This window comes from Amblyomma americanum, chromosome 2, assembly GCF_052857255.1.
Source record: "Amblyomma americanum isolate KBUSLIRL-KWMA chromosome 2, ASM5285725v1, whole genome shotgun sequence".
Lineage (NCBI taxonomy): Eukaryota > Metazoa > Arthropoda > Arachnida > Ixodida > Ixodidae > Amblyomma > Amblyomma americanum.
In genome coordinates, this window is record NC_135498.1 from 170,461,458 (window position 1) to 170,487,703 (window position 26,246).

The following is a 26,246-nucleotide window of genomic DNA, read 5'->3' on the forward strand; positions in this document are numbered from 1 at the left end:
TAAGCTCGTCTTCGTCGGCAGCGACCCCGACGGCATTGTGTGTGAAGTAGCCGCCACATATGAAGACATCGTGACAGCAGTGTGTGGACGCGATAAGCCTCTATCCGAAGATAAGCTGACGAAGTGTGTGAAAGTGCAGCAGAAGTTTCGTGCAAAGACACGCTAGAGTGTTGCAACAAACTGCGCTTCTACTGCGCTCACAGAAACCTCAGCGAGCAAGCGCTCAAGTGCCTCACTATTTTTGAAGCTGAAGCCATTAGCAACGCAGCTCAGTTGCAGCGCCAGACTAAAATAACGCCGTTCTTTCATTCACTACGACGCTTCGACGAAAAGGTCAAATAAACTTCTTTGTTGCCTGTGATTGTAGTGTTGTGCACCTGATGCGTTGTCAGGTGCACTTTGAAAAGTAGGCTGGCCATTGCGAGAATGCAAATGCATGGAAAAGCTACGTTTTGGTTACAGTGCAGTGCCGCCTATAATGCGGATTTTCCCGACCCCCGTGGAATGCGTTATAAGCGGTCTATGCTGTATACTGTTAGTCAGTTACAAACCAAAAACGAACCGCATCCAATGGGATCAACTGGTTGTCATGGCATTGTGTCAAGTGGTCAATCCCCTAGCATGACGTCACAAGAGGCTGGCAAGTGCCTCAGTGAATGAGATTAACTGCGATGCCACGACAGTCAGTCAATGCCATTGGTTGGCGAGTCTCCCCTGAGCAATGTCTGCCACTTTATTCTTGAGTTGTATCACACTAAGGCGCTAAACAATTTGGACCAAGGAACAAACGCGAAAGCGCATACGCTAGACATCAACCATCTCAGTTAAAGTCTAGAGCAGGTCATGACTAGCTAGATGTTTAGATCATGACAATTATGACTGGTGTAGATCACAACTAAAGTCGACGACCGATTTTTCGGACCCTCTAGGGACCACGAAAACGACCGAAAAATCAGGCAGTCCGGAAAATCAAATTTCACTGAAAAAAATAACGAACTTATTGCCATTATGCTAGACGAAGAGGTCAGTTGTGTTGCACACATTCTAAAGCTCCTAATGACTAAATTCCGCCGCGCGACACATGAACAGACGACGGGCGACGACCGCTTTCACGAGCTCGGTTTGGGTGTGCTGCCCTCGGCATGTCGCCGATGAATGCACGGGCTGGGACAAAGTTTAAACGGGAAAGCGAACACGCCGCTGTGGGAACTGCATTTTGCCCGCAGTACGATGGGCCCAGAACGCGAACACGAAGATGGTGAAACAATAAGAACCGAGAAACGGACGAAGCAAGCGCTCCGTCGGTGTTGGTCTCCGTCATTAGCCCTAGCGACCAGAGCCAAAATCGGCATAGTATTCGGTGATATGCACCCTGCGATGCATTGCGTATAATGAGGGGTGTCTTGCCTGTCATCGAATCGCCAGTTATTTACAGTTTTACGATAGAAAAGCCAGGGTTGTGGTGCACTTTGTCGCGGGTACGCTGACCTTGCTTTAAAATACACCACCATTTCCTTCCGCGCTCGCCGTCTCCGCGAAGCCGTAAGCCTCTCATGCCCTTCGCTGCTATCTCTTTCCGTATTCGAAACGAAAGACTCGGCATAGATGAGTTCCGAGAACTCTGACTGCTTTTAAAAAAGTTCGTGCGGCGGAAGACGTTCAAGAAGCGTACGAATTCGACACCACGCAGGCGCAATGTGCCGACTCGCGCAAAATTTCAGTATCGCAAGAGGCCCCCTTTAAGCTTGAATTTTGTTTTATTAGATAAAGTTTTCGATCTCTCCTGCAGTTTGTAGTAATGAGGTTCCACTGTACACATTATATGGCGGCTTGGGTATTGGTGGCGAGTCCGAACGAGGTCCGAAAAATCGAACAGTCAGTTGCGGTGCGTCCGAAATTTCAGGCGCTCTTATACATTGGCCCTATGGACCATGTCGCCGTGCCTCGAAAAAGTCAGAATAATCAAGCATGTCCGAAAAATCAGGCGTCCGAATTTTCGGTCGTCGATTGTATACTCTGTTTCATACAAAAGGTGCAAAGCTGTCAAGGCTAGCACTCTTGTTTGCACCACCTACATTCGCGAACAAAAAGTAGTGCGTCCCTTGTGGTGAGCGAGAAAAAGTAAATGCCTTGCCTTCAGGCTTTTTACATGATACATTTGTCATAAGCTGGAATAAATGCGCTCTTATTGCTGGTCCCTTCCTAGTGCCTTAGACCACTCGGCCAGAAAACAAGCATGAAGTAGCATGCCTCCCTTTATTTTTTCATGCCAACTACTTCCGTACCTTCCACAGCATTGCACCTGATGCATGAAACATGGATGTATAGAGCCTATCCTATAACTCCTGTTCCCTTCTCTATGTTCTTTAAGATGACCAATTACCGTATAAACGCGTGTAAGGGCTGCTCCCGCATACGGGCCGCACCCTGTTTCCCTGAAGGAAATACTGTATATACTCCTGTAAGGGCCGCCCCCGTGCAAGGGCTGCATCCCTAACTCTGGAGCCGAAATTTAGAGCAAAAAAGTATTTTCGTAGCCCAGCACCAGCAAAAGTGAAGTTTCACAAATCGACACTAGATGGCGCTAGCTGCTTTCAATCAGTGCATTGAGATCACGTGGGGATGCGGTCTTGTTTGTGCAACCGTTTCGCTCCGGGAGCCATTTTTTCTTTGTGTGGTGCAGCGGTCTTAGGCAGTGTGTCGGTGTGGTTGTGTTTGCTGTGTGCAGCGTTGTTCAGTGGATCATGGCCTGTGTTTACCGCTCGGTGATAATGGGCAGAGATTTGATTTTGTACACCTGGGCCTTCAAGCTGAAAGTTGTCGCTTACGCCCGAAGAACATGGCAAGCGGGTGGCTGGATGCAAGTTCTAGGTCAACGAGAAGTGTGTCCATCCGTGGTGCAACCAGAAAGAACAGCTCACTAGTACGAACTGCAACTGGAAAGTATTCCGCAGGAAGCAGTGCAAATTTCCGGAGCATCAAAAGGAACTTGTGGCGTACGTCATGACGACAAGAAAAACGGCTATGCAGTGTCAACGGAGATGATCTGCCTGAAAAACGTTGCCATCGCTCGAAACAAGGGCATCTCGCTTGCGAATTTTAAAAGTAGGGGATGGCTTCACCATATCATGAACCGGAACACAACACTCTCCATTTGGCACACAACGACACTGTGCCAAAAGCTGCCCAATGCGCACAAGGACAAACTGTTGAAGTTCCATCGTTTCTTTAATTTATTTATTACAGAGACCTGCACCGCCCGAAGGCATTATTGCAGCTTTGGAAGGAAGCACAACTATGACATGTCTGGTTCGGTGCACCAGAAAATAGCACAGTTGATTTTAAAGGTGCAAAAAACATCTCTGTGCATACAACCGGTGCAGAATGGCAACGGTGCACGGTGATGCTGTGCATTACTGCCGATGCAGAAAGCTGCCACGATGTGTGGTGTTCAAGAGGAAGCCGCTGCCAAAAGAAAAGTTTCCAGATGGCATTATCATTCGTGTCCCCGAAGAAAGATGGATGTGCGATGAATTCGTTTTGGACTAGGTGAAAATAGAGTGGGTGAGCAGTCCGGGCGGCCTGTTGCAACGGAGGGCTTTGCTAACAGTTTTCGAGGCCATCTCAGGAAATTCGGTGCAGGAAATTCGACGTGGCTGAGAAGTGCGTCCGACAATCAGCTGCAAAAAGCACGCTTTCCGAGGCAAGCCGTGCAAGCTTCCCTGAACAGGAAGGAGAGCTGCTCTGCTATATGATGGAAGTGCGGAACAACGGCTACGCGTTGACAGCGGACATCCTGCACGACTTCTTGTGGCATGAGTGTGCACCAGAGCACAGCACCAGCTCCAAGTCGGAGGACTCCGTGAGTGACGATTGAACGTAGAATAAATGCCGCTCATTCCCTGATTAATGTGTTTAAAAAAAAAAATTTTTTTTTTCGCACATAGCGTGTACGAGCCGCACCTTACAAAATTGGCCTTTGAATCTGGAAAAGAAACTGCAGCCCTTACACGTGTTTATACGGTATGTCTCTCTATTTTAAATACAGACTAGTTCAGCTTCCTTCGGGGTCACATGCCCATGGCCATTCCAAGAGCAATTTGACTGCTAGCAGCGAAATTTCCAGGCAGAACCTCACTTCTACATTACTGGCACCATCCCTTCACTGCTTCCGCGGCACTGCCACCAGATTACATTCAACAAAAAGAGGAACAGGAGGACACCCACCTCCATTGGGTGGCGCATCGACGCCTGCTGAAGAAACTGGTGGTGCCCCCTGGAACTGCGGGGAGAACATCATGCCCCCTGGGTGCGGGGGAGTGCCGAGGAGTCCACCTCCTGTGGGTCCAAAGCCTCCCATTCCGGCCGGTGGTGCCTGCCCCATGAGGCCCATGGGCATCCCCTGCTGGGGTGGCTGCATGCCCATGCCGCCACCCTGCATCGGCGGCGGCTGCTGCTGTGGTGGCAGTTGCTGGGTGCCGTCCACTCCTGCGTGAAGGGGCGGAGGAAGCATGGCACGCTGATCAGTGCAGCCCTTTGACACTCTGATCTGGCTCATTCCTGTTCCTATTTGAATCCCTGACAACCCCTCATGGTGTGCACAAGTGCTGCTGTTGTGTTTGGTCTTCATGGTGCACATAAGCAGCAAGCACACAAGGAGTATGTCCCACATAGTGTCAACTCAGCTGTGGTGGCAGCGATGCTGCACCGCACTACTCACTTTTCCCAAGGACATCTGCACCCTGTGCACCCATGCACTGACCATGCCATCTTTCGCTACCATTTCTTTAGCACTGCTGCCTGGATAGCATCAAGTACCCTGGTCAAGGCATGACGTGAGGTACCCTGCCACTGCCCAACGCAAGTGCCTCTGCACTTTATTCCTTGCACATGCCACACCCTGCCTTTCTGCAGTCTCTGCAGTCATTTTGAGAAATTCCTGTTAACAACACTGGTTTAAAGTTGGACTGCACTAGTTTGTACATTGCCACAGAAGTCCTCTGTGCAGCATAGCTAACTTTGTTTGGTGTTAATATACGACCGCCGGTCAGGAGGAGGTCCCACTATTGCCACCACAAGTGCAGGTGTACAGACCAGGTGGATAGCGTGTGCCAGCATTTGTTTGAACTGGAACATTCCAGGCTACCGGGCAGAACCGACATGGCTATCAGCTGGCCTTTCCACTTCATGTCTTTCCCCACTGTCGATAAATGGAGAGCATTTCTGCACAAAAGTAACGCAACTGACAGTATAAAAGGAGTCTTGATCTGAAAACCGGTCCAGGAGTAGAACAAACTCCACTTCTGGAGACTCTAGTCTTGCGATGCCGAGCTAATGCATTCATCAAGCCAGTACCCTCTTTACACACTCATGTGCCCTTTGTGAAACCATGCACCGACTGCACAGACAAAGGGCAAGCTTTTGCACCCTTGGATTAGGCCAGTCAGGAATAATCACTGTGCCACCACTCACCTCCGTCCTGCGATGGAACCATCCCTCCAGGACCCGACGGCGGGGCGGCACCCTCCTGCGGCGGTGGGGCCAGCAGCAGGGGCTGCTTGTTCTCCATCCACTGCTGCTGGAAATGCTTGGGGATGGGCTTGGAGAACGGGGTGCGCTTGTGCCGGCCGCCGCCCCCACCGCCGCCGCCGTGGGTGTCATGTGAGTCATCGCCGAAGTCCAGGCCCGGGATGGACGCACCGCTGGGATCCCGGCCGAAGTCCTTCCGGCCACCCCCGCCACCCCCGCTGGGAGCACTGGTCGGTGGCTGCATGTCTGCAGTGGCAAAGCGTGAACCATGGATGGCACAGCCCTGGCACAAATGGACATGCTTTGGCACAGGCAAAGTTGGAGCTGAACGAGTTAGTCCGCCACAGATGGGTAGGAGCAAAGATAGAACAAAGACACCAATATACTACAGCTTCTCCATTCACTGCCAATGCAGCTCTTGGGCCAGGCTGGTGTAAGAGTTGTAGTGAATTGAAACGGTGAAGCAGTGATTATACTACAGCTTTTTAATGCATCTAATGATATGGACTGAACTTAGACATTATGGGCACCACTCGGCTGTGGAAACCAGAACTGAAACACCATGCGAGAAGAAATGCAATTGTAAATTACTATTATCAGATGCAGGCTAATTCCACATGGTCATTCATGTGTTACTAATTGTCTCAAAGGGGCTCTGAAAGGTGCTCTAATAATGTTGCGGTATGCCTGGGATGTTAAAGCATGCCACTTCACGGATATTGTCCAGTTTTAATGGGCTTTGCAGAAGCTCAGTTGTCTGTACTCAAAATCTGAATTTCAGCTTTTGCGTGCCTTTCACTCTCCTCTCATTACTTTTTGCACGCTGGAAGGTCAGCGCTCCTCTGCCGGCCTTACCTCCAGGGGCAGAGGTTCTTGGCCCTCCAGAGCAATGCGGCTTATTGGCCGCGGCCATGGTAGCCGCCTGTCGCCTGAAAGAATCTAACCAATAGCCATCTCTCAACTTGTATACGCAGGTGCGAGCGACAGAGGAGGGTGTGAACATGAAAAAGTCACCAGGAAGGGCTCGCCAACTTTCGCGCGTGACTGTGGGACCAACATCACTATTCCCTGCTGGGTGTAGAAGTGTATTATTTGGCTGAAGGGCCATATTACAGAATGACCAAATCACATAGTTGTCAAAAATGAATCAATTAGCCTGGCTCCTATTGGTCAGTCGTGGGCGGCAGCCATATTGCTTTTTTGCGTCATGGGTGGTGGCAGATTACATCACGAATGTGGCAGAAGTGATGACGTTGCACACCTAATTATGCAGGCATAAACTGACAGTTTTTTGTGATCGCCTCGAGGCAGTCAATTTGACTGTTACGTTTGTGACAGAAAATGGCGGTGGTGTATGTGGCGATACGACTGAGGCGGCTGCGCCGATGCAAGCAACGGCGAAGGACGGCGCACGAAGACGCGTTTGACTTGCCGGATGAGCTGTTTCGACGCGTTTTTCGATTCGAGAAGCATACTGTGGAGTGGCTGTGCGACAAAGTCGCCGATGAACTGTGTGCATGCGAGTGTGTTGTCGGTGCGGCGGCAGGTGTTATATGCACTGCGGTTCACTGCCATCGGCGGCTTTCAAGGTGCCGTTGGCAACAAGGCGCACATAAGCATCGCACATCAGATGGTAAGCAAATGCGTGCGGCAGGTGTCGGAGGCAATCTGCAAAGTTGGCGCGCAGAAGGGGTGGGTTCCCGCGGTCACGTCTGTGCCACGGCTACATATAAACAAAACACACTTATGCTGGCAAAGCATTTTATCTTTCCCAGCAAATTGCACTTCGTGGTCGTGTTCTGTTTCCAAAGGGAAAAGAAACAGACCACCACACATCACATACTGCAACACTCCACCTTTTGGCATATTTTTCATCAATCGTAAGCGCCGAATAACACAGACTTCAACAGGTAGTCTTCGTTGATTTCGTACCATGCGCTCCTTTCAAGTTTGCTCGGCAGGCACGTAGCCACCACTGCCTTCGTTCAGATTTTTCTAAGCACTTAGGTCAACCGTACAGTACCTTGATTTCAGAAGTTGCGTAAAAAACAATAACAAGGTGTGGAACCAGCTGCGTACAAGCAAAACGGCTTGTTGACGTTTTACCGCCGTCAGCGCATCCCTGCGGCAGCAAAAGTTACCTACCAGCAAATTTAATAGCACAACTTCGTACGCTTTTTGTCTTGCTTAATATTTTCCAACTTTAAACACATTGTTTTGGCAAAATAAAATATTAGTTATTTTGATCGCTGCGTATTAAGTATTTTTAACAAAAATTTACCAGATGGTCCCTCGCTGTGCAAATCAATACTCTCGGGGCACTACCCTACAGCAATTGGCTGATTCCTTGCTGCGTCATGCGGTGACGTCTCATCGCTTCGTCATTTTGACGTCACTGTCAATAACTTCTGACCGGATTAGCGATCGTTTCGTAATACGGCCCCAGGTGTTCATGACAACGCAATGCAGTGACAGAGTGAGTTGATGTGCTCTCCTTGGAAGGTGTGTCAGAGCCCCTTTCACCCACTCCTAAATTTAGGACTCATCCAACTATGTGCTTGACGCAGCTGCTACCACAAAGAGGCCTGAGGTGATGCAGGCTGGGTGACTCACCGCTCAGAGCCCGCACTGCCTCCAGAGTACCCTGCTCCAGGCCCATGCCGGGAATGTTGGGCGTGGCCGATGCTGGGGTCGTCGTGGGCTCATCTGCAAACACAGGTACACCAGGATAGGCATGAGCACTCTCCCACGCTTCCCAGTGGCCAGTTAAGTGAACCCAGCTCTACCCCTCTTCGTTACGCAAGCCGATGAATGCTAGGACCCGGGGCTGGCCTCTGCTTTGGAGACATTTACGTGACCAACTCCAGATAAACCAGCAGCCTTTGAAACAGGCCTTGGAATTATCACTGCTTCATGTGTGCACGTCAGCATTATGCATTATGAGGGCTAGGTGGAACATAAGTGAACATGCAGTTGACTGTCGATAATTGGAACTTGAAGGGGTACCGAAAATTTATTTGAATTACTTATGTGGACTTCGAATTCAGGGGGAGCCTCTTCAGTGCACGTGATGTTGATGTGATCAAAGCGTTCTTTCAAATAAACCAAATGTTAAAAATTATGCCAGTGTAAATTAACAACAGTTCACTGCAGTAAATCATACTGACAAAAGCACAAAGGAGGACTGGCACCACTGTGCCGTTGTGTTGGCAGAGCACCGCACATGACGTAAGAAGGCCACGAGTTAAGCACTCACTGACGGTATGTTTCTCTCTCTCTCTTGTTTTTATTCTTCAATTCATTTACAACACAAGTTCATGAGGAGTTAACCAATTGTTCTGACACTCTTTACCAAATCCAAGAATTTGTCTTGGATGGGTTTGTCTTAACAGCTGTCTAGTGTACATTTGTTGTTTGTTACCATTTATATTGTATTATTGCAATATATTTATTTCACACTGACATACATTTAGTTTATTCACATATTTACAATACATTATCAATTTATCACATGTAAGGGCTGCGCCCATTTCTGGGCCACACCAACTGTTTTGGACTAGATAATTTAATTAGAAAAAAAAATACAATTATATGTTTTCTCTTAATTTGTGTATGGGAGAAAACTTCAAAATTCGCACCTGAGCTTTAAGAAAAAAGTGTGTCTGTTACACATGTTTAAATGGCATATAATATAATTTCAGTATGGTTTTTTGATTTACTTATTTATTTATACAGTTGAACCTCGTTAAAAACGAAGTTGAACGGGCCAGGCGATTATTTCGTTATAGCCGTAGCTTCATTATAGCCCGCGTTGTCTGAGCGTCCAAGGTGAATCGTCATTCTTTCGTTATATACATTATTTCGTTACAAACCGTATCGTTATAACGAGGTTCGACTGTATAGTTAAACTTGTATCTTCAATCAACAAGAGCCCAACAAAATTATTTCCCAGTTGATTCAAACACTCCATTTCTGTAGTTGGGCCAAGCACCATTCGGTCATTTAGTGTACGTACTTGCGAAAACCAGATCCATGTCTGCACTCCTCACAAGATTTTTTTCTAGGTGTACTCCAAAACTGTATCTCCAGCACATTCAAAGCCACAGATCGGTCTGCTTTCCGAACATTTCCTACAGGCCGTTAGGAAAGCAACCCAGTCATTTACTCTGCCATAGGAGAGCCGGGCACAAAGTCCTGAAGGAAGAGTTGAAAAAAAAAATCACGAAAAAAAGGGAAAAAAATGCTGATGGCCTAGCTGTGTTAGGCCAGGATATACGTAGCGAAAGCGCGGCGACTTCTGTATCGGAACAATGCATTCACTAGATGTGCCTTTATTCATGATTAACCCTTGAGCCGTATTGGCAGAGTGGTAGCACCTCCGCCACAAACGCCAAAGGCTCTGGCTCGATTCCCAGCCTCGACACAATTTTTTTTTTTATTATTCAGTGAGTGTACGGGGTTTTCAGTGGCTTCCATAGATGCCGCCACTGAATACATTGGTTAGCGGTTAAGCGCAGGCTCTGTCAAGGCGCGTTTATACTCCGACGTAACGTGAGTGTACGGGGTTTTCAGTGGCTTCCATAGATGCCGCCACTGAATACATTGGTTAGCGGTTAAGCGCAGGCTCTGTCAAGGCGCGTTTATACTCCGACGTAACGTGCGAGCGCTGAATGGCGACGTCATGTTGGCCAAAGCGAGACCCTCTATACTCCGACTGCGCTTGACCGCCGACGTCTTCGGCGCACCCTGACTGCACTGGCAAAGACTTGGAGCATGTCTCTATTTCGCGCCGAGTGCACCAGCCGCCGCCGGCCCAGCCAGACCGGTTCGGCTCCTTGGCGAGTGCATGGCGTCCGCCCAGCTGCGGCGGTTGCTAGGCAACGGCTCAAGGTCTGCCCCTGTGCCTCCTTGGAGCACCGACACAGCGAAATCGCAAGTTCGTGGCCAGTAAAGCTTTCGCTTTAAAAAGTGATGGCGCTCGTAACTTACCATACTCTCCCGTGTCGTCCAGACCCCTGGGAAGAGTGTTGAGGTTGTACTTGTCTCGCATCTTGTCTCCCGGGCGATTGCGCGTCCAAAACTTGCTGTGGGGAGGAAGGAAGGCAGACCACTGTGTGAGACTACAAAGTGATGGGGCAACCATCCTACATCTGTCAAGAGCAGAAAGCATAGTCTGGAGGAGAGCGCAATACATTGGAAAGGCAATGGGCAGTGCCTTGACGAAAAGAGGACAAACGGCTACCTGTAGCCTGACTGCAATATAGAAACGTTCAGATGTAAAGGTGCTATATTGAATGCAGAACTTCTGACAGTAATTTAAAAGTTTCTGAAGGAAGACGGGTTGCTCTGCTAAGCCATTTTGCCTTATTTTTTGCCAATACACTGCTAGACATGCCCTCCCCCCGTTCGAGAAGACCAGCTAACGGCATCAGGCCTTTAGCAAGAATAAAAGTTACTGCCATGCAACAGAAGAGATACACAAGACGGTGAACATTTGCAATGAACACAGGAGGGGTCAAAAAAGCGTGTTTTAGAGGCTGATTCCAAGCAAAACTGGCTTCAGTAGGCAATTCAGTTTCGAACGTCAAAGTTGGTTTGTCAAGAAAACAAGACAGAAACCTGGTGTGGTCGTTTGATCCCGAGCAAAGGATGTGGCCCAGTGGGTGCCAGGCCAGAGACCAGACACAGGAGTCGTGAGCGTTCTCCATGGACCCAACTTCCTTGTCAGCCCTGGAACAGCAATGTTGTGCCAGTTCATTATCTCTGCCAGTGTTGGGTCTTCCTACAGTAAAGGAGCAGGCATGAATGAAGAGGGTGTTAACACTCACCCTGCCATCCAGAACATGATGGCGCCGTCGGATCCACCGCTGGCAAAAAGGCACTCGTGGATGGGGTGCCATGCCAGGCCTGCAAAGGGGGAAGGAAAAAGCCATTCAAGGAGGAGTGCTTCAGGGGCTCTGCTCACTTCGCGCTTCAGAAATGGCTCTCGTGCCGCTGCTATGAAGAAGCAACTGCAGAGCATCACCCAAGAAAGAGGTAGCGTAGCCTGTGAACGAGAGACCTCCAAAAAACCACTGTCATGCGCCTATTGTCATCTCGGCAATTATTGATTGCTTCTACTAACTGCACCAATGCCTAACAAGAAACAAGTTTGTGAAAAATGACTCAAATGTCTCAAAACTTTGTTGAGTGCTCCCATAGCCTCAGCATACTCTCTCCAATCAAGCTCCAAAGACACTGCACCATCTTTAAAAGGACCTGCATCCCTAACAGAGGGCAAAAACCATTTGTTCAGGATGCCCACCCTGCACGCCCTGGACTGCACATGCTTTGAGGCACACTCTATGTGAGTATGTCAAAAACCTTGTCAGCGTAGCCTTGCTGCTGGACAATAGGGTTAGCACTGAAGGAGGAGGACATAAACAGCAACCACTCACTGCAGGCCTCCTTCTTGTGTCCACGGAACGTCTGCATCTCCTGGTTCATCTTGCGGATGTCGAACAGCTTGAGCAGGTGGTCCCGAGAGGCCGTCAGCAGCCAGTTGCCATTGCGGTTCCATTTCACCTCCATCACCGTGCTCTTGTGCGCATGGCTGCAAGGAGGGCACATGTGCTCATTCCACGCTGTGCTCCATACACACACGTTCACACACGTGCATATACATACATGCAGCAGTTGAGTTGCATACGTACTAGGCTCCTGGATACCAGAAGCAGTGACCAGCACCGTTTCCAGTGCACATTAACTTGTACTGTGCAGTCATAGAATTTGTTGCAGTTACCTACACAGCAGACTGTTGCTATGACCTTTTAGCTATCATAGAAATGCCAAAAAATGAAACCTCGGCGTTTGGATCTGTAGAAAATGTGCTGTGACGTTCCTTGTGTGTGCTACGAGGGTCCGCGTTCGACGGCGCGGCGTAGACGAAGCCCCCAGTGGCGGCGAAAGCACAACCGGACCCCCTTTCATGTTTCTACTGTATATGGCTGCAAGCAACTAGAGTGGGATTGCTTTCGGGCCTGCCGCCGTGGACCGCACGGAGACGACCCAGGTGACAGCGGCATCATCAATTACCGAGCCATACTCGTTGAGAGTGAACGACCAGAACGAAGGGGTTTAAGCACAACCGGACCCCCTTTCCATAGTGTCGGCACGAGTCGAACGCCGCCGCTGCCGGGAGACAGGCGTTATCTTCCCCAATTGCCGTGGCCGTCCCGGGGACAATAGGGCCTCGTTTCGGCGGGCCTGGCCCCGTGGCAAGACAGCGGGAATCATCAATCAACCCTCCCGAGCACATCCCAGGACAAGGGACCACTTTCCCGGCCTTTTAGTGACCTCGCGTTCCGGCCTTGAGGGGCGAGTGTCATTTGACGGAGAACGGAGGCCGGTGACCCGCGGGAACCGTCAGCGGGCCAGAGCGCGCCTTACCACAGCCGACGCTATGCGCTACCTCGACGACAACCTTCTTTCCCTCGGACTCAACACGTGAGGGGGGCGAGACCATAAGTGCGGTGGTGTGTTTGTGCGCCCAAGTGAAAGCCCTAACCCCCCCCCCCCCCCCCCCCCCCCCCCCACCTCCGGCGTGGGCGTCCTCACCCTAGGGAGTGTGGGGATAAGAGGATATAAAAATCGACAGGGAGTACCGAAGAAGCACGCTCAGGACGACATCGTTCGCCAAGCGGGCCTTCAGCGCCGAAGCCCGACGGCGTGCAGCTTCTGCCAGCAACCGTTCGAGCTCAACTCCGGAGCCCCTCCATCGTCCCCATGAAGTCGTCGGCACGTAAGCTCGGACGCCCCAGCCTCTGATGTATAATCATAATCATGTGTAATTATTGAATATATCTGTTTGTTTAAACTGAGCCATACGGTGTCTCTATGCCTCTCCGTCCCGTGTGGACCTGCGCATTATGGGGGGTCATCACACTGGTGTCAGAAGTGGGGTCTCAAAAGCAAATGTCCTCTGAATGCTGCGACATTCATGACTTCAAAATTGTAATCAAAAGGGAATCACGGGACTGATTGTGGGACTTTTACCCCCATTTGAGAGGCTTGAGGCACCGGAGGGCTTGAATGAAAAAAAGAAAAAAATGTCTGTATCTGAAAGAGCTCCCACTCCACAGCCGTCGCTCGGAGCAAGCATGCTGGCATTAGGAAGCGTCATTCCGATGTTTACAGGAGATAAGACAGGGGTTCCAATCTGCGATTTTTTTTCCATGCTAGAAGAGATTGGGAAAATGGGGGGATGGTCCGATGCCCAAATGCTGGGAATGGCGAGGTGTAAGATGGCAGGAGCTGCTCATGATTTTGCATGGCGAGACGAAAAAGTAAAATCCACAAAATCATTTGCGGAATTTAAGAAGCTCGCGTTTGAGCATTTCGACACTGAACCACGTCACGTGCAGGTACAGAGGTTCCGTGACGCCGGACAGATGGTAGGAGAGGACGTGCGAACGTTTGCGTCGCGGCTTCAGCGCCTAGCACGCGATACTTTAAGCAGGGAGGAGGAAGGAGACCAGCTAAGGAAGAAATACGCGGAGGATCTACTTAAAGAGGAAATGACCGCTTTATTCGTGGCTGGTCTGCAAGACACCGTGCGCCGGTTCGTGCTCTCGCGCAAGCCGAGCAATTTCGACCAAGCCGTGGCGGCCGCATTGGATGAGGAACGAAATGAGGCGTTAACGACAGTGGCAGCGAGAGTACGCGTCATAGAGAGAGCGGTGCTCAACCCTGAGGTTGCTCTCTTGACAGAGCAGTTAGATCGCTTAGAACAGCTGCTATCTCAGCAGGTAGAACGCCAGGTTGAAGCGCGCGCTCAACAGCGCCCATTCGCTGGAAACCGGAGACCGCCACAAAGCTGCAGGCGCGGTATGCGAGATTTTGAAGAAATCGTGTGCTTCGCTTGCCAGGGTCGCGGACACATCGCCAGGTTCTGCCAAAACGTGCGCCGTGGGGAGCCACAAAGAGAAGCAGGCGAGACACGCCCTAAGCAAGCCTACAGCGGGGCTCCAGATACCGAGACAAAAAACTAGATAGTCCTCCCCATCCTGAGGAGCGTGGGGAGGGAGCAGTGGATGATGAGGTGGTGGTGGTTTGCGTGGCCGACGAGACATGCCCTGTTGTGCGTTGCAAGTTAAATGGTTGCTGCATGGAATTGTTGATAGATACGGGGTCAAAGGTGACATTGCTTAAGGAGAGCACTTTTAACACGCTTCGAAGGAAGGGGGACCGCGAGGTGTTAGAAGCGTCTGGTGGTATGGCAACCAAATTTGTAGGCATAACGGGGGATCCTCTTGGCATAAGTGGACTCTACCGGTTACACTTCTCTCTCGGCGGAATTGCATTGGAGCACCCCTGCTACGTATGCCCGGACACGGTGTCTCTGCCAAACGGAGTGTCAGGTATATTAGGGCAGGATTTTTTGAGAAAAGGGAAGGTAGTAGTCTCATTCTCTGAGGAAGAGGTTAATGCGGGCGGCTCAAAAGTTCCGTTTTCGAACAGGAGACGGGCTGAGATTCGCATTACCGATATTGACACCCGTCAAACAGTGGGATCATTGGAGAAGGTATATTCGCGGGTTGCCGTCAGGCTGGTCGATGAGGCGGTCGTCCTTCCTTGGTCGGAGCACATTTTGTACGCGTGTGTGCCTTCAGATGTAGAGAGCGGCGCCGTGGGAGTGCTTGAGCCGGTCGACTCTCTCAGCAATGGCCTGAAGGCAGCCGCGTGCCTCGTGACAGTTAATGACGCCCACAGAGTGCCCCTACGGGTGGTTAACTGTAGCCAGCAGCCACTGAGCCTTCCCAAGAACAAAACATTGGCTTTCTTCACCTCTGCGATAGAGAAACGTGAGCCCACCGATATGGTACTCACAACTGTAGAGCATGCTAGTCCTTCGGCTGCTCCAAAGGCGTCGTTCGATCTTTCTCACGTAAAATCCAGGGAGAGGGAGGCTCTGGCTGGTTTGCTGAACGACCACTCGGAGGTATTCGTCGCGTCCAACCTGGATTTGGGCTGCTGTGGCGTTATAAAGCACAGGATAGAAACCGGCACTTCATCGCCCGTTTACCAGCGTGCGTACAGGATTCCTTACTCCCAACGTGAGGAGATGGAGCAGCAGGTGCAGGACCTGATTGATCGTGGCATTGTCGAACACTCAAAGTCACCCTGGGGAGCACCAGCACTATTGGTGGAAAAGCCAGATGGCTCGTATCGATTGGTAGTGGACTACCGCAAACTAAATGCCGTAACTCGCATCGATCCATACCCCATCCCCAATATACAGGAGACGCTTTCTCAGCTGGGCTCTGCCAGGTACTTCACGGTAGTGGACATGGCGGCGGGATTCTGGCAGATAGCAATGGATCCGGCAGATGCCGAGAAAACGGCATTCAATACGCCCTCAGGGCACTATGAATGGAAAAGAATGCCGATGGGTCTGGCCAACAGCCCTGCTGTCTGGCAGAGAACCGCTGATGTTATCCTGGCAGGTCTTCTGGGGAGGCTGTGCTTCGTGTATATGGATGGCATAATCATATACAGTGACAGTTTTGAGAACCATTTGCGCGATATTGAGCAGGTTTTGGTGCGACTAAAAGGAGCAGGTCTCAAGCTGAAGCCCTCTAAGTGCCAATTCCTCAAAAACGAGGTGAAATACCTCGGGCACGTTGTTCCAGCTGACGGCGTGCGACCGGACCCTGAGAAACTAAGGTGTGTCTCGGATTTTCCATCCCCGACTAGCGTCCGCCAGGTCCGGCAGTTTCTCGGCCTGATCGGTTACTACCGAAGGCACATAGAGGAGTTCGCCAAGCTCGCTAAGCCGCTCACCGCCTTAACAGCCAAAAATGTCGCCTTTCGCTGGGACGAAAACGCGGAGGATGCTTTTGGGGCCCTGAAAAGGAAGCTAATGAGTGCACCGCTGTTGCGTCACCCGGATTTTAATTTGCCCTTCGTTATGGCCACAGATGCGTCAAAGTTCGCAGTTGGTGCCGTGCCATCTCAGGTTATTGAGGGCAAAGAACATCCCGTTGCTTTTGCTAGCCGACAGCTGAGCCCCACAGAGCAAAAGTACGGAGCTACGGAAAGGGAGTGCCTCGCCATTGTCTGGGCAGTAAAGCACTTCAGATGCTACCTTTACGGCCGCAAATTCAAGCTAGTCACAGACTGCCATCCTCTGAAATGGGTGATGAGTGTCAGGGACCCTAGCTCGCGACTCGCTAGATGGAATCTACACCTGCAGGAATACTGCTTTGAAGTTGAGCACAAGTCAGGAAAGACACATCTGAATGCTGATGCACTCAGCCGCACAGCTGCCGTGGCAGCTATAGATGAGTTTGTCCCCGTAGTCGACCCCGCCGAATTACGCACAGAGCAGTGCAAAGATCCTGACCTGAAGCGAATAATCGAAAGCTTAGAGAGCGCACCGTCTCACCCCGAACAGCTAGGTTATTTCATTGGCAAAGACGGCACCCTGTGTCGGCGCACGAGGCCAACCAGGAAAGGGAGACCAGAGAAAACCGCTTGGGAGAGAGTCGTCATACCTCGGTCGTGGACAGAAAGGGTTCTTCGCGCGTTTCACGATGCGCCATGCGCCGGTCATTTTGGCGTAGCGAAGACACACAGGCGTGTGGAGCGTTTGTACTTTTGGAGTGGCATGCGACAGGATGTTAGAGACTACTGTGAGAAGTGTCATTCCTGTCTCGAAAGAAAAACACCCAACGGACGAAGACCAGCTCCAATTCAGCCGTTCCCTGAGGTTTCGGCTTCCTTCGAGCGGACAGGTATGGACATAATGGGCCCATTGCCCACGACCACTTCCGGAAACAAGTACATTTTAGTATTTGTCAATCACCTTTCAAAATACGCGGAAGCGGTAGCACTTCCAGATCAGAAGGCAGACACGGTTGCAAGAGCATTTGTCGAACAGATCGTGCTCCGACATGGACCCCCGAGGCAACTCTTGACAGATCGGGGAACGAACTTCGTGTCGCAGCTAATGAGGAGAGTTTGCGAGCTGCTTAAGATCGCTAAGAAGCAGACAACACCGTACCATCCGGCTTGCAACGGCGCGGTGGAGCGACTGAACCAAACCGTGGCTGGGTTCCTGTCGCATTTTGTTTCGCGCGACTAGCGGGACTGGGACTTGTGGCTCCCGTATGCAATGTTTGCTTACAATTCCGCAGCACACGAGAGCACGGGCGAATCGCCATTCTTTCTTCTCTACGGCCGAGACCCGGACCAGCCTAGTGAAGTGCCAGAGGGCCCCCATCGTGTCCCATACGCTTCACTGGACGACTATAAGGTTGAGCTAGAATCGCGCTTGCAAGGGGCGAGGGACATCGCAAAGGAGGCCTTAAAGAAAGCGGCGAAGCGCAGGAAGGAGGTGCACGATCGCAGTGCTAGAGACGCGCCGTTTGATGTGGGGGACAGCGTGTACATTGAAAACTGCCAAAGGCAGATTGGGCTAGCTCGTAAGTTCCAGACGAAGTGGAGAGGACCGTGCGAGGTTGTCGAGAAGCTTTCTCCGGTAAACTTCAGAGTCCGAGACGTGAACCGGCGCTTGATAAGGATACACGCAAATTGCCTCAAGTCGGCACCGGTTCAGTACTCACGAAATGAGGAAAGGGAAAGCGCGGATTTTGATGGGGAGAGAAGTGAAGCGGAGCGCGCAGATAGTTCGCAAGAAACGCCCTCTCCTGCATTTGTTCGGCAGGTGCCAGAGGTGACGGCCGGAATGCCACCGGATTTACTTCATGCATTGCTAGAAGAAGAAGAAGCGCGCGAGGTTGCCGCGCAGATAACGCCAGGAGAGGCTCCTGCCATGAGCCCTCGCGAGTCCCAAAGCAGACAAAGGGTCACAGACTTACTTAGTATGACTCATGAAGGCCGATATCCGCTGCGAAATCGGAAAGCTAAGTCGGACTAATGGCGTAAATAGAGCGGAGTTGTGAACTGGTTAGAATTGTGTAATACCGCAGCTCATAACATTGCTATGTGCTTATGTGTTAAGTTATCGGAGTTGGTAGTTAAACCTTTCTGTCATTAAGTAACACCTTCACAGGAGAGCATGAGGAGCGCATGCAGAACCTGCCCTACTTCCTTTCGTTATCTATATTTTTGTCTGTGCCGTGATCGTGCTAGAAGTGGGAGCTCCTTTGTAACTGTGGTAAATTTATTTTGTCCAGTTTGGACTAGAAAGGAGAGGCTTGGGTGCTGAGTTTCATGTTTATCTGTAAAAGAAGATCAGTGCTGCTCCTGGAGACGCCAGTTATGACAGCGGAGGCATATGGTGTTGTGCAGTGGTGTTGAGTGCAGCGAAAAGTGTTTTGTCAGACGCACTGTGCGAGGCGATTCAGAAAGACAAGGGGAGCTGCATGGACTCAAATGTTCGGAGAACATTCTTCTGGAGGGTGAGCGAGTGTGACGTTCCTTGTGTGTGCTACGAGGGTCCGCGTTCGACGGCGCGGCGTAGACGGAGCCCCCAGTGGCGGCGAAAGCACAACCGGACCCCCTTTCATGTTTCTACTGTATATGGCTGCAAGCAACTTGAGTGGGATTGCTTTCGGGCCTGCCGCCATGGACCGCACGGAGACGACCCAGGTGACAGCGGCATCATCAATTACCGAGCCATACTCGTTGAGAGTGAACGACCAGAACGAAGGGGTTTAAGCACAACCGGACCCCCTTTCCATAGTGTCGGCACGAGTCGAACGCCGCCGCCGCCGGGAGACGGGCGTTATCTTCCCCAATTGCCGTGGCCGTCCCGGGGACAATAGGGCCTCGTTTCGGCGGGCCTGGCCCCGTGGCAAGACAGCGGGCATCATCAATCAACCCTCCCGAGCACATCCCAGGACAAGGGACCACTTTCCCGGCCTTTTAGTGACCTCGCGTTCCGGCCTTGAGGGGCGAGTGTCATTTGATGGAGAACGGAGGCCGGTGACCCGCGGGAACCTCAGCGGGCCAGAGCGCGCCTTACCACAGCCGACGCTATGCGCTACCTCGACGACAACCTTCTTTCCCTCGGACTCAACACGTGAGGGGGGCGAGACCATAAGTGCGGTGGTGTGTTTGTGCGCCCAAGTGAAAGCCCTAGGCCCCCCCCCCCCCCCATCCGGCGTGGGCGTCCTCACCCTAGGAAGTGTGGGGATAAGAGGATATAAAAATCGACAGGGAGTACCGAAGAAGCACGCTCAGGACGACATCGTTCGCCAAGGGGGCCTTCAGCGCCGAAGCCCGACGGCGTGCAGCTTCTGCCAGCAACCGTTCGAGCTCAACTCCGGAGCCCCTCCATCGTCCCCATGAAGTCGTCGGCACGTAAGCTCGGACGCCCCAGCCTCTGATGTATAATCATAATCATGTGTAATTATTGAATATATCTGTTTGTTTAAACTGAGCCATACGGTGTCTCTTTGCCTCTCCGTCCCGTGTGGACCTGCGCATTATGGGGGGTCATCACAGTGCATCTGACTGTAAAAATATAATTTTACAGAGGAAACGTCTCCAAAACTGTGGTGCTAGTAGAACATACCGAAATGTGCTGGAAGACACCAAACATCACATGTTTGCTCACATAGCATACATTGCAGCAGTAAAGAAATGTATGATACAAAATATTCAACCTGTGCAATGCAAGCTCATCTTTATGTCCAAATAACAAACCTGAGCAATTAATTCAGGTTTGATGGCACTAGAATGTAAAATTATTACTCTTCAAATTTCAATCAATGCTCTTTTAAACTACACAAGAACCCCAACTATTTTAAGAAGCTTTCCTTTCATCTACTACTTAAACTGTGCCAGCGCCACCTGTCCCAGTGGTTCTCCTCTGGGACGCTTCGTCCTAGAGTGTTGCACTGTGTTGTTCCCTCTTTGTCTTCTGAATACTGTATGTGCTCATTGCCAATGCCAAATGCAGCATGACATGCATAAACTGTTGCATTTAGCGTGTGTAAAAGCTCCTTGCGAACACATCAGCGAGTTGCGGCCGCACCTATGGGCTCTTCACAGTGAGTGCTACTCACATGGTGGCCAGGCTCTGTCCTGACTTGGGGTCCCACAGCTTGATGGGCTGCTGGCTGTCCTTGCTGCCCGACACTATGAGTGACTTCTGCGGGTGCCAGTCCACACACTTAACGTCTGCGCCATGCCCTGCAAGGATGGTGGAGCCACAAATTACATTCACTCCTGCAAAACAGTTTGCAAACAGCAAACTTGCACATCTTTCCAGTTCTGCGCACATTCAAAGTAGGAACCAATGCGAAGGGCACACTAGTGACATGCTAAGCTATCTGGTCAGGATGTGTGCCAGAGATAGTTAGGGCACAATGTTTTTGATAATGACAGCAAAACCCAGACTCACATCTCCTTTTCATGTTCCTTCTTATACTCGTCTTGACTGCGCTCGTAGGCTTAAAATAATAGCACAGGGCTACTGTATATCCTTCCTGCATAAGATGTGCAATTTTCTCTCCTCAGTTTTACCCCATTAAAGGCCTGTAGTCACTTAATTTTATTGCGTTCATGTTTTCTTCTTTCAAAATGATGCACAACACATTAGGATACATGGATCACTGCGTGGTATTTGCCTGCAACTGCTAAATAATTTATAATTGAATTTCTTCTCTCATGTCATTTTTGGTTTCATCAACCAAACGATAGCTGTGGTGGGAAGGAGTGCTAGGAGGTACAAACTAGTACCTCCCACCACCAACTCCCTTGACGCGAAAAAAAAAAAGCAGCAATAGCTTCACAACATTCCATGCCAAGGGCACACATTACAAAACCTCTCCCACAGATCGCATTTGCATTGGCTGCTGTGTGAAACCCACAGTTTTCAATTATGACACATTATTCTGATGTCACAATCACCAGAGAAAGAAGCTCCCCCAATAGCCAGCAGTCTTTCAGTAACAACCTGGGCTCCAATGCTTGCTACCAGTACAGACCTCAAGGCAAAATTATGTGAACAAAGGTCAACAAAGAATTTTAACCATGCTTTGTGTACTGGTCACAGAGGCCCAATATCAGCTGCAATAAGCACAATCTTCCAAAAAAGAGGTGGCATCCCGCTCAGCAACAATTTTCCTGGCCTTGTATCAAGAAAAAATTCTGACAGCTTTGTGGTGGCAGTAAAATATCATCAAAACGTTTTTTATAGATTACAAAAAAAAAAAGTTATTACCTGGGAAAACGTTTGCTTCAAACCATCTCCTGAGGTACACTTTTGAACTAACATTTTCATTTCATTAAAATGTCGCATAGGCTTTTTTGGCGCAACATTCGAGCAGCTCCTTTTTTAGTGCTCTAGGAATTTAGTTCGCATTTGCGTTTTCCTTAGTACGGAACAAAATTTTCAACACATTCAATCCGCCAATGACAATGGCGAAAGTAACCGCGATCTCATTTGCGCCGTTTTTGGATGCTTCCAGGGTTCACGCTGGTTCCGAGGTCCCTAATTCAAGGGTTTTCAAGGACTTTCAATGATTAATCAATTTTTTTCAAGGATGAACAAACACAGCGGCTTATCAAACCAATATTTTCTACATACGATGAATGTAACTTTTGTTACACAAGGCAGATCTACCAATGAAACCATGCAGGATAAGTTGCGCTTCAGTTGCAGCTTTCACGAAAGCTCAGTTTCCTCTTCTTTCCAGCTCAAGATTGATGCTGAGAATGTCTTATGCTTTATTTTGTTTGTCAAACCATTGGTCTTCATCATTCATCTCAGGTCACTAGTAGCTTCTGTTTTGTTAGACGCCGCTGAACCACACAACTAAAGAAAAACCTGCTTCCAACATTTCTTTTGGGGTCACCAAATCAACTTCTTCACCTAAACAACGCTTATATACATCTGCCTTTGCACTTTCGGTCTCCTGCTTCTTTCAAGCTTCCAAAGCAGCACAGTAATGGTGCATTACCAAAACCATGGGCAGCCACAATTCCTTTGCGATCTGCAAAAAGGATGCCATCTACTCTGTCCACCACATCACACACAATCTTTTGTGATATGCAAGAAATTCCTCTCAAACTTGCCACGATAAATTTCTTATTCATGCTGAATCCGTGCAACGTGTTTCCATGGTCTTGGGCTCAGAATTAACAATAGTTTAACCGTCCACAGTTCTCTGTACGAAGAACTTATCTTCAGGAGTTGATAACCAACTGTCGAGAAGAGACAGAATTTGTCTTAAGCCAGATCCCCCAAGGATGTGATGCCACCACTTCCAGAGTGGCCAAGCCCAGTTTGCTGTTTTTAGCACAGTTTGAAAGATCGCTGGATAACCCTGCATTTTTTTTTTTTTACACTACAGCTTATAGGGCGTCACCAGATTGAGTAGCTGTACTCACTCTCGTCAATCTGGATAACAGCTGAAGTAGTACAGCACAGCAACGATGATGGAACCGAAGGAAAACTATGCCAAATGCACGACAAAGTCCTATCCGATGTCCTCCTAATTAGCCCTACCCTGTGCCAGCTGCAGCCATTATCGCCGCAAACTTCTTAATTTCATCCGCCCATCTGACTCTAGACGACCCCTACTATGCTTGCCTTCCTTTGGAATCCATTCCACTGCCCTGTCCGTGCTTACTTTTTCTCCTCAAATTCAGTTCGGATGTCATGAACTTGCATTTGAGGCCTGACCCACTCCTGCTCTCTTCCAGCCTCTTAACCTTACACCTATCATTGAGAAAAAAATTATACACCCTTTAATACACTAGAAATTCACGGGTTTTCAATGGCCAATAGAAATTCCACAACTCTCAAAGCCCTTGAAAACAACCTTTTCATATTTAGGGTTTATCAAGGACCTCCATGAACCCTGTATCAAATCTTCGCCTCCTGACACTTGTGTATTGCGAAGAAGCCACTGCGACGGCAGACTGTCGCAGCGTTTTTGCTCTACGTACTGCGTTCCTCGACCCGGTCAGCTCGTACGTCCGCGCATTGTTGTAGTTCCCAAACGCTTTGTCCCCTGGCCCTTAGGCACAACGAAAGAGCAGCCGCATTTTTCCTAATCATGCCGCGTCCCCACTGGAACCGACAGCACGTATGTTATCGCAGTATACTTTTAGATGCTTCTCCCCTCCGCACCAATGCGCTGCAGAGAAACCACCGTGAAGGAAGACTTGCGCTGGATTTCAACTGTCGCAAGCCTCCAGGCGCGGCCTACTCGTACGTTTGCACGGATGCGTTTTGTCGCTAAACGTACTATACGACTAAAATTTGACTAAATCTTTAGACGCAGTAGTCATGAAATCGTTATCAGGGGATGTACTGACCAGAAGAAAAATAGTGGAACTCAATGAACGTTTTTATTGCTCGCACGAACAGGGAAATCGTACGAACCAGGAAGGCGTCAACGAGGTTTTACTATAACTGGGCCTAACAATACCTGAGCACAGTGGAAGACCGAGGTTCCCCATAAATCAAGTTAGAAACATGATGGACAGCTCAATCCAATTTTCGTTTTTAAAGGGGCCCCGAAACGCATTTTCAGTGCATTGTTTTGCCTGTTGGTTGCACAGAATGAGTTATAGTGATGCTATTAGCATCGGTCGTACCGCGTATACTGCGGTTTTTAGTATTTTAATTGGCTCGCAAAAACAAATTCGTGGTGCTGACGGTGTCACCATAAGGTGGCGGTTTTTAGCAGTGGATATGACATCATTTAGTGGGAGCTTGATGGTTGGACAAAGAGTAAATATACTGCAAATTGTGTTAATAAACGTTTTGTCAAGTTTTTGTTTTATATTACATAAACAAAACCAACTTGTTTGCCCTAGAGAAAAGCACTGTAAAGCAAGTAAAACAAAAATACACCACCAGAGGCTCTGGCTACTTTTTGCATCGAAGGAACATCTTACGACCTAGCACTCAACACTTATGGCTACTCTCTATCCATCTGAGAGCGGCTTTGCAGAATCGATCCGATCGAGCCATTGAACTCTATAAGCGTTTGTTTCGGTCCCAAGGAAGGATGCGTTCGTTTCACATTTAGCAGGGAGCGCGCATCGTCAGCTTGTGGAGGATCACCGGGCGATGGCGCCACGTTCCCGTCAAAAGCGCGCGCTCCTTGCTCGCCGTGACCAACTAGCGCGCTAGGAGCGACGGGCGATGGTTGACGGTAAGCAGTAGTGGTACCCGCTATACTAAATGTGTCTAATATCTTGCGCAGGCTGTCACACCGTCGCAGTATCTCGCGCTCGAGTTAGGATCCATAAGGGAACGTCACTGATCAGTGTTCCCTTCTGCGCCGTCGACGTGCCGATAAAGCATCGCTGGGCGTTCACATGGTTGTAACCATGCAAACGGCCTTGCCAGCCTTGGCATGAACGAGTTAGAGAACAGGCAACCATGGAGTGCAAACTTCCGCCACGTTATAGTGAACTAGAATACTGGTCTAGTGGCACGAACGGAGGTGCGCGGCTGAAGCAAAACGCCTCTCCTCGCCGCCGTGCTGGCCGGGCAGTAGGAACGGCTCAGAACTTGCTTTTGAAGCAAAAAGCTCCACTACGCTAGTCAACACCGCGCTTCGCGCGAGCCGGCGTATGTCGGAGCACGAGTGACGTCACACACGGCGCAGGTGGCCGCCGCCGACTCTTTCTCTCGCTCCCTAGTGACTACTGCGCATGTGCCACTAGTAGCACTGAGCCACAGGTGTTCCCCCCTCTCCTTTATCCCTTCCTTTACGGCGCGGTTCGGTGTTCACCGAGATATGCGAGACGGTTACTGTTCCATTTCCTTTCCTCAAAAACCAAACAAAACGTGTGAGCTGACAGCGTTCATAGTTCTTCGCGTTGACAACTTTGCAAGGGACGTTCATTTTCACAAGAAAGGTGCAAACCGGCTCCGTGGTGACCTCAATCTCGCTTCTATATACGTGGCTTGGTGTTCAACTGCAAAAGCCTGCTTTGATTGCGTCCTGCACACTGGATAGGCAGCATACCCTCCCTGAACACAGTGAACGCCGACATCTTTCGCTTTGTATATCCTGGATCAGCTGAGCTAATCTACATCAATTTTTTTGCGCCTCACTGCTGGTGTTCTAGGTCCCAATTCTGCATCTGTTAGGTTTCATTTCTGTTGCACCTAGCCAAGTGCGTGGGAAAACCAGACTAATGGAATGAAAGGCTTTTATAAGCTAGTCGACAGCTACAGGAGTGCGTGCAACACTGTATATAGCGCACGTTGTATAGCGTACGTGTTGTCACTGTTGGAGTACCTAATAGAACGCATAGGTTTCAGTTACCTGATGACAAGTAGAGCGAGTCAGGATCCAACCAGGCATCTTATCAGAATTGCGCGCCAGTCTTCGTTCTGGCTGCAATACGCATACCCAGCGCCTGAGCAGACGCTCGTAGTTATACTAGAATCTGCCTTGCATTTAACAACCTTTCCCACTCAGTTTCTATGGGAAACCTCGAGCCTGGCATCCTCATTGCCATTTTGTACGCAGATGCTGGCCAGCAAAGCTGTCCCAGTGGCACGCAGTAGCTTGATGATAAATTCTAGATGCAGGCAACATGCAGATGCAGCAGGCGCAGAACTTAATTCTGAAAATACCATCATACCATTCCACTTGCACTGTAGCATCAAGTGACAGGCGGCAAATACTCTAATGGAGAAGCTTGGGCGTGTTGGTGGTAGATCATTCTTAAAACACAGCGCTAACAATTCGAGGGTGCAGAGACAATAGGTAAGGGGCGATGGAAAGAAACGC

General features: G+C 49.8%; 1 protein-coding gene across 3 annotated transcripts in view; it reads right to left on the reverse strand.

The window, feature by feature from the left end:
* The window catches only part of Wdr33 (WD repeat domain 33), a 62,318-nt gene that overhangs the window by 4,953 nt on the left and 31,119 nt on the right, over window positions 1–26,246 (reverse strand). For all 3 annotated transcript variants that reach the window (XM_077655465.1, XM_077655463.1, XM_077655464.1), the window contains exons 8-15: window positions 20,544–20,670; window positions 11,967–12,121; window positions 11,358–11,436; window positions 11,149–11,259; window positions 10,519–10,613; window positions 8,143–8,235; window positions 5,473–5,775; window positions 4,228–4,488 (exon numbers count right to left, since the gene is read on the reverse strand). In XM_077655465.1, coding sequence (XP_077511591.1) covers window positions 4,228–4,488; window positions 5,473–5,775; window positions 8,143–8,235; window positions 10,519–10,613; window positions 11,149–11,259; window positions 11,358–11,436; window positions 11,967–12,121; window positions 20,544–20,670 — 1,224 coding nt within the window. The remainder of the gene's footprint in view (window positions 1–4,227; window positions 4,489–5,472; window positions 5,776–8,142; window positions 8,236–10,518; window positions 10,614–11,148; window positions 11,260–11,357; window positions 11,437–11,966; window positions 12,122–20,543; window positions 20,671–26,246) is intronic.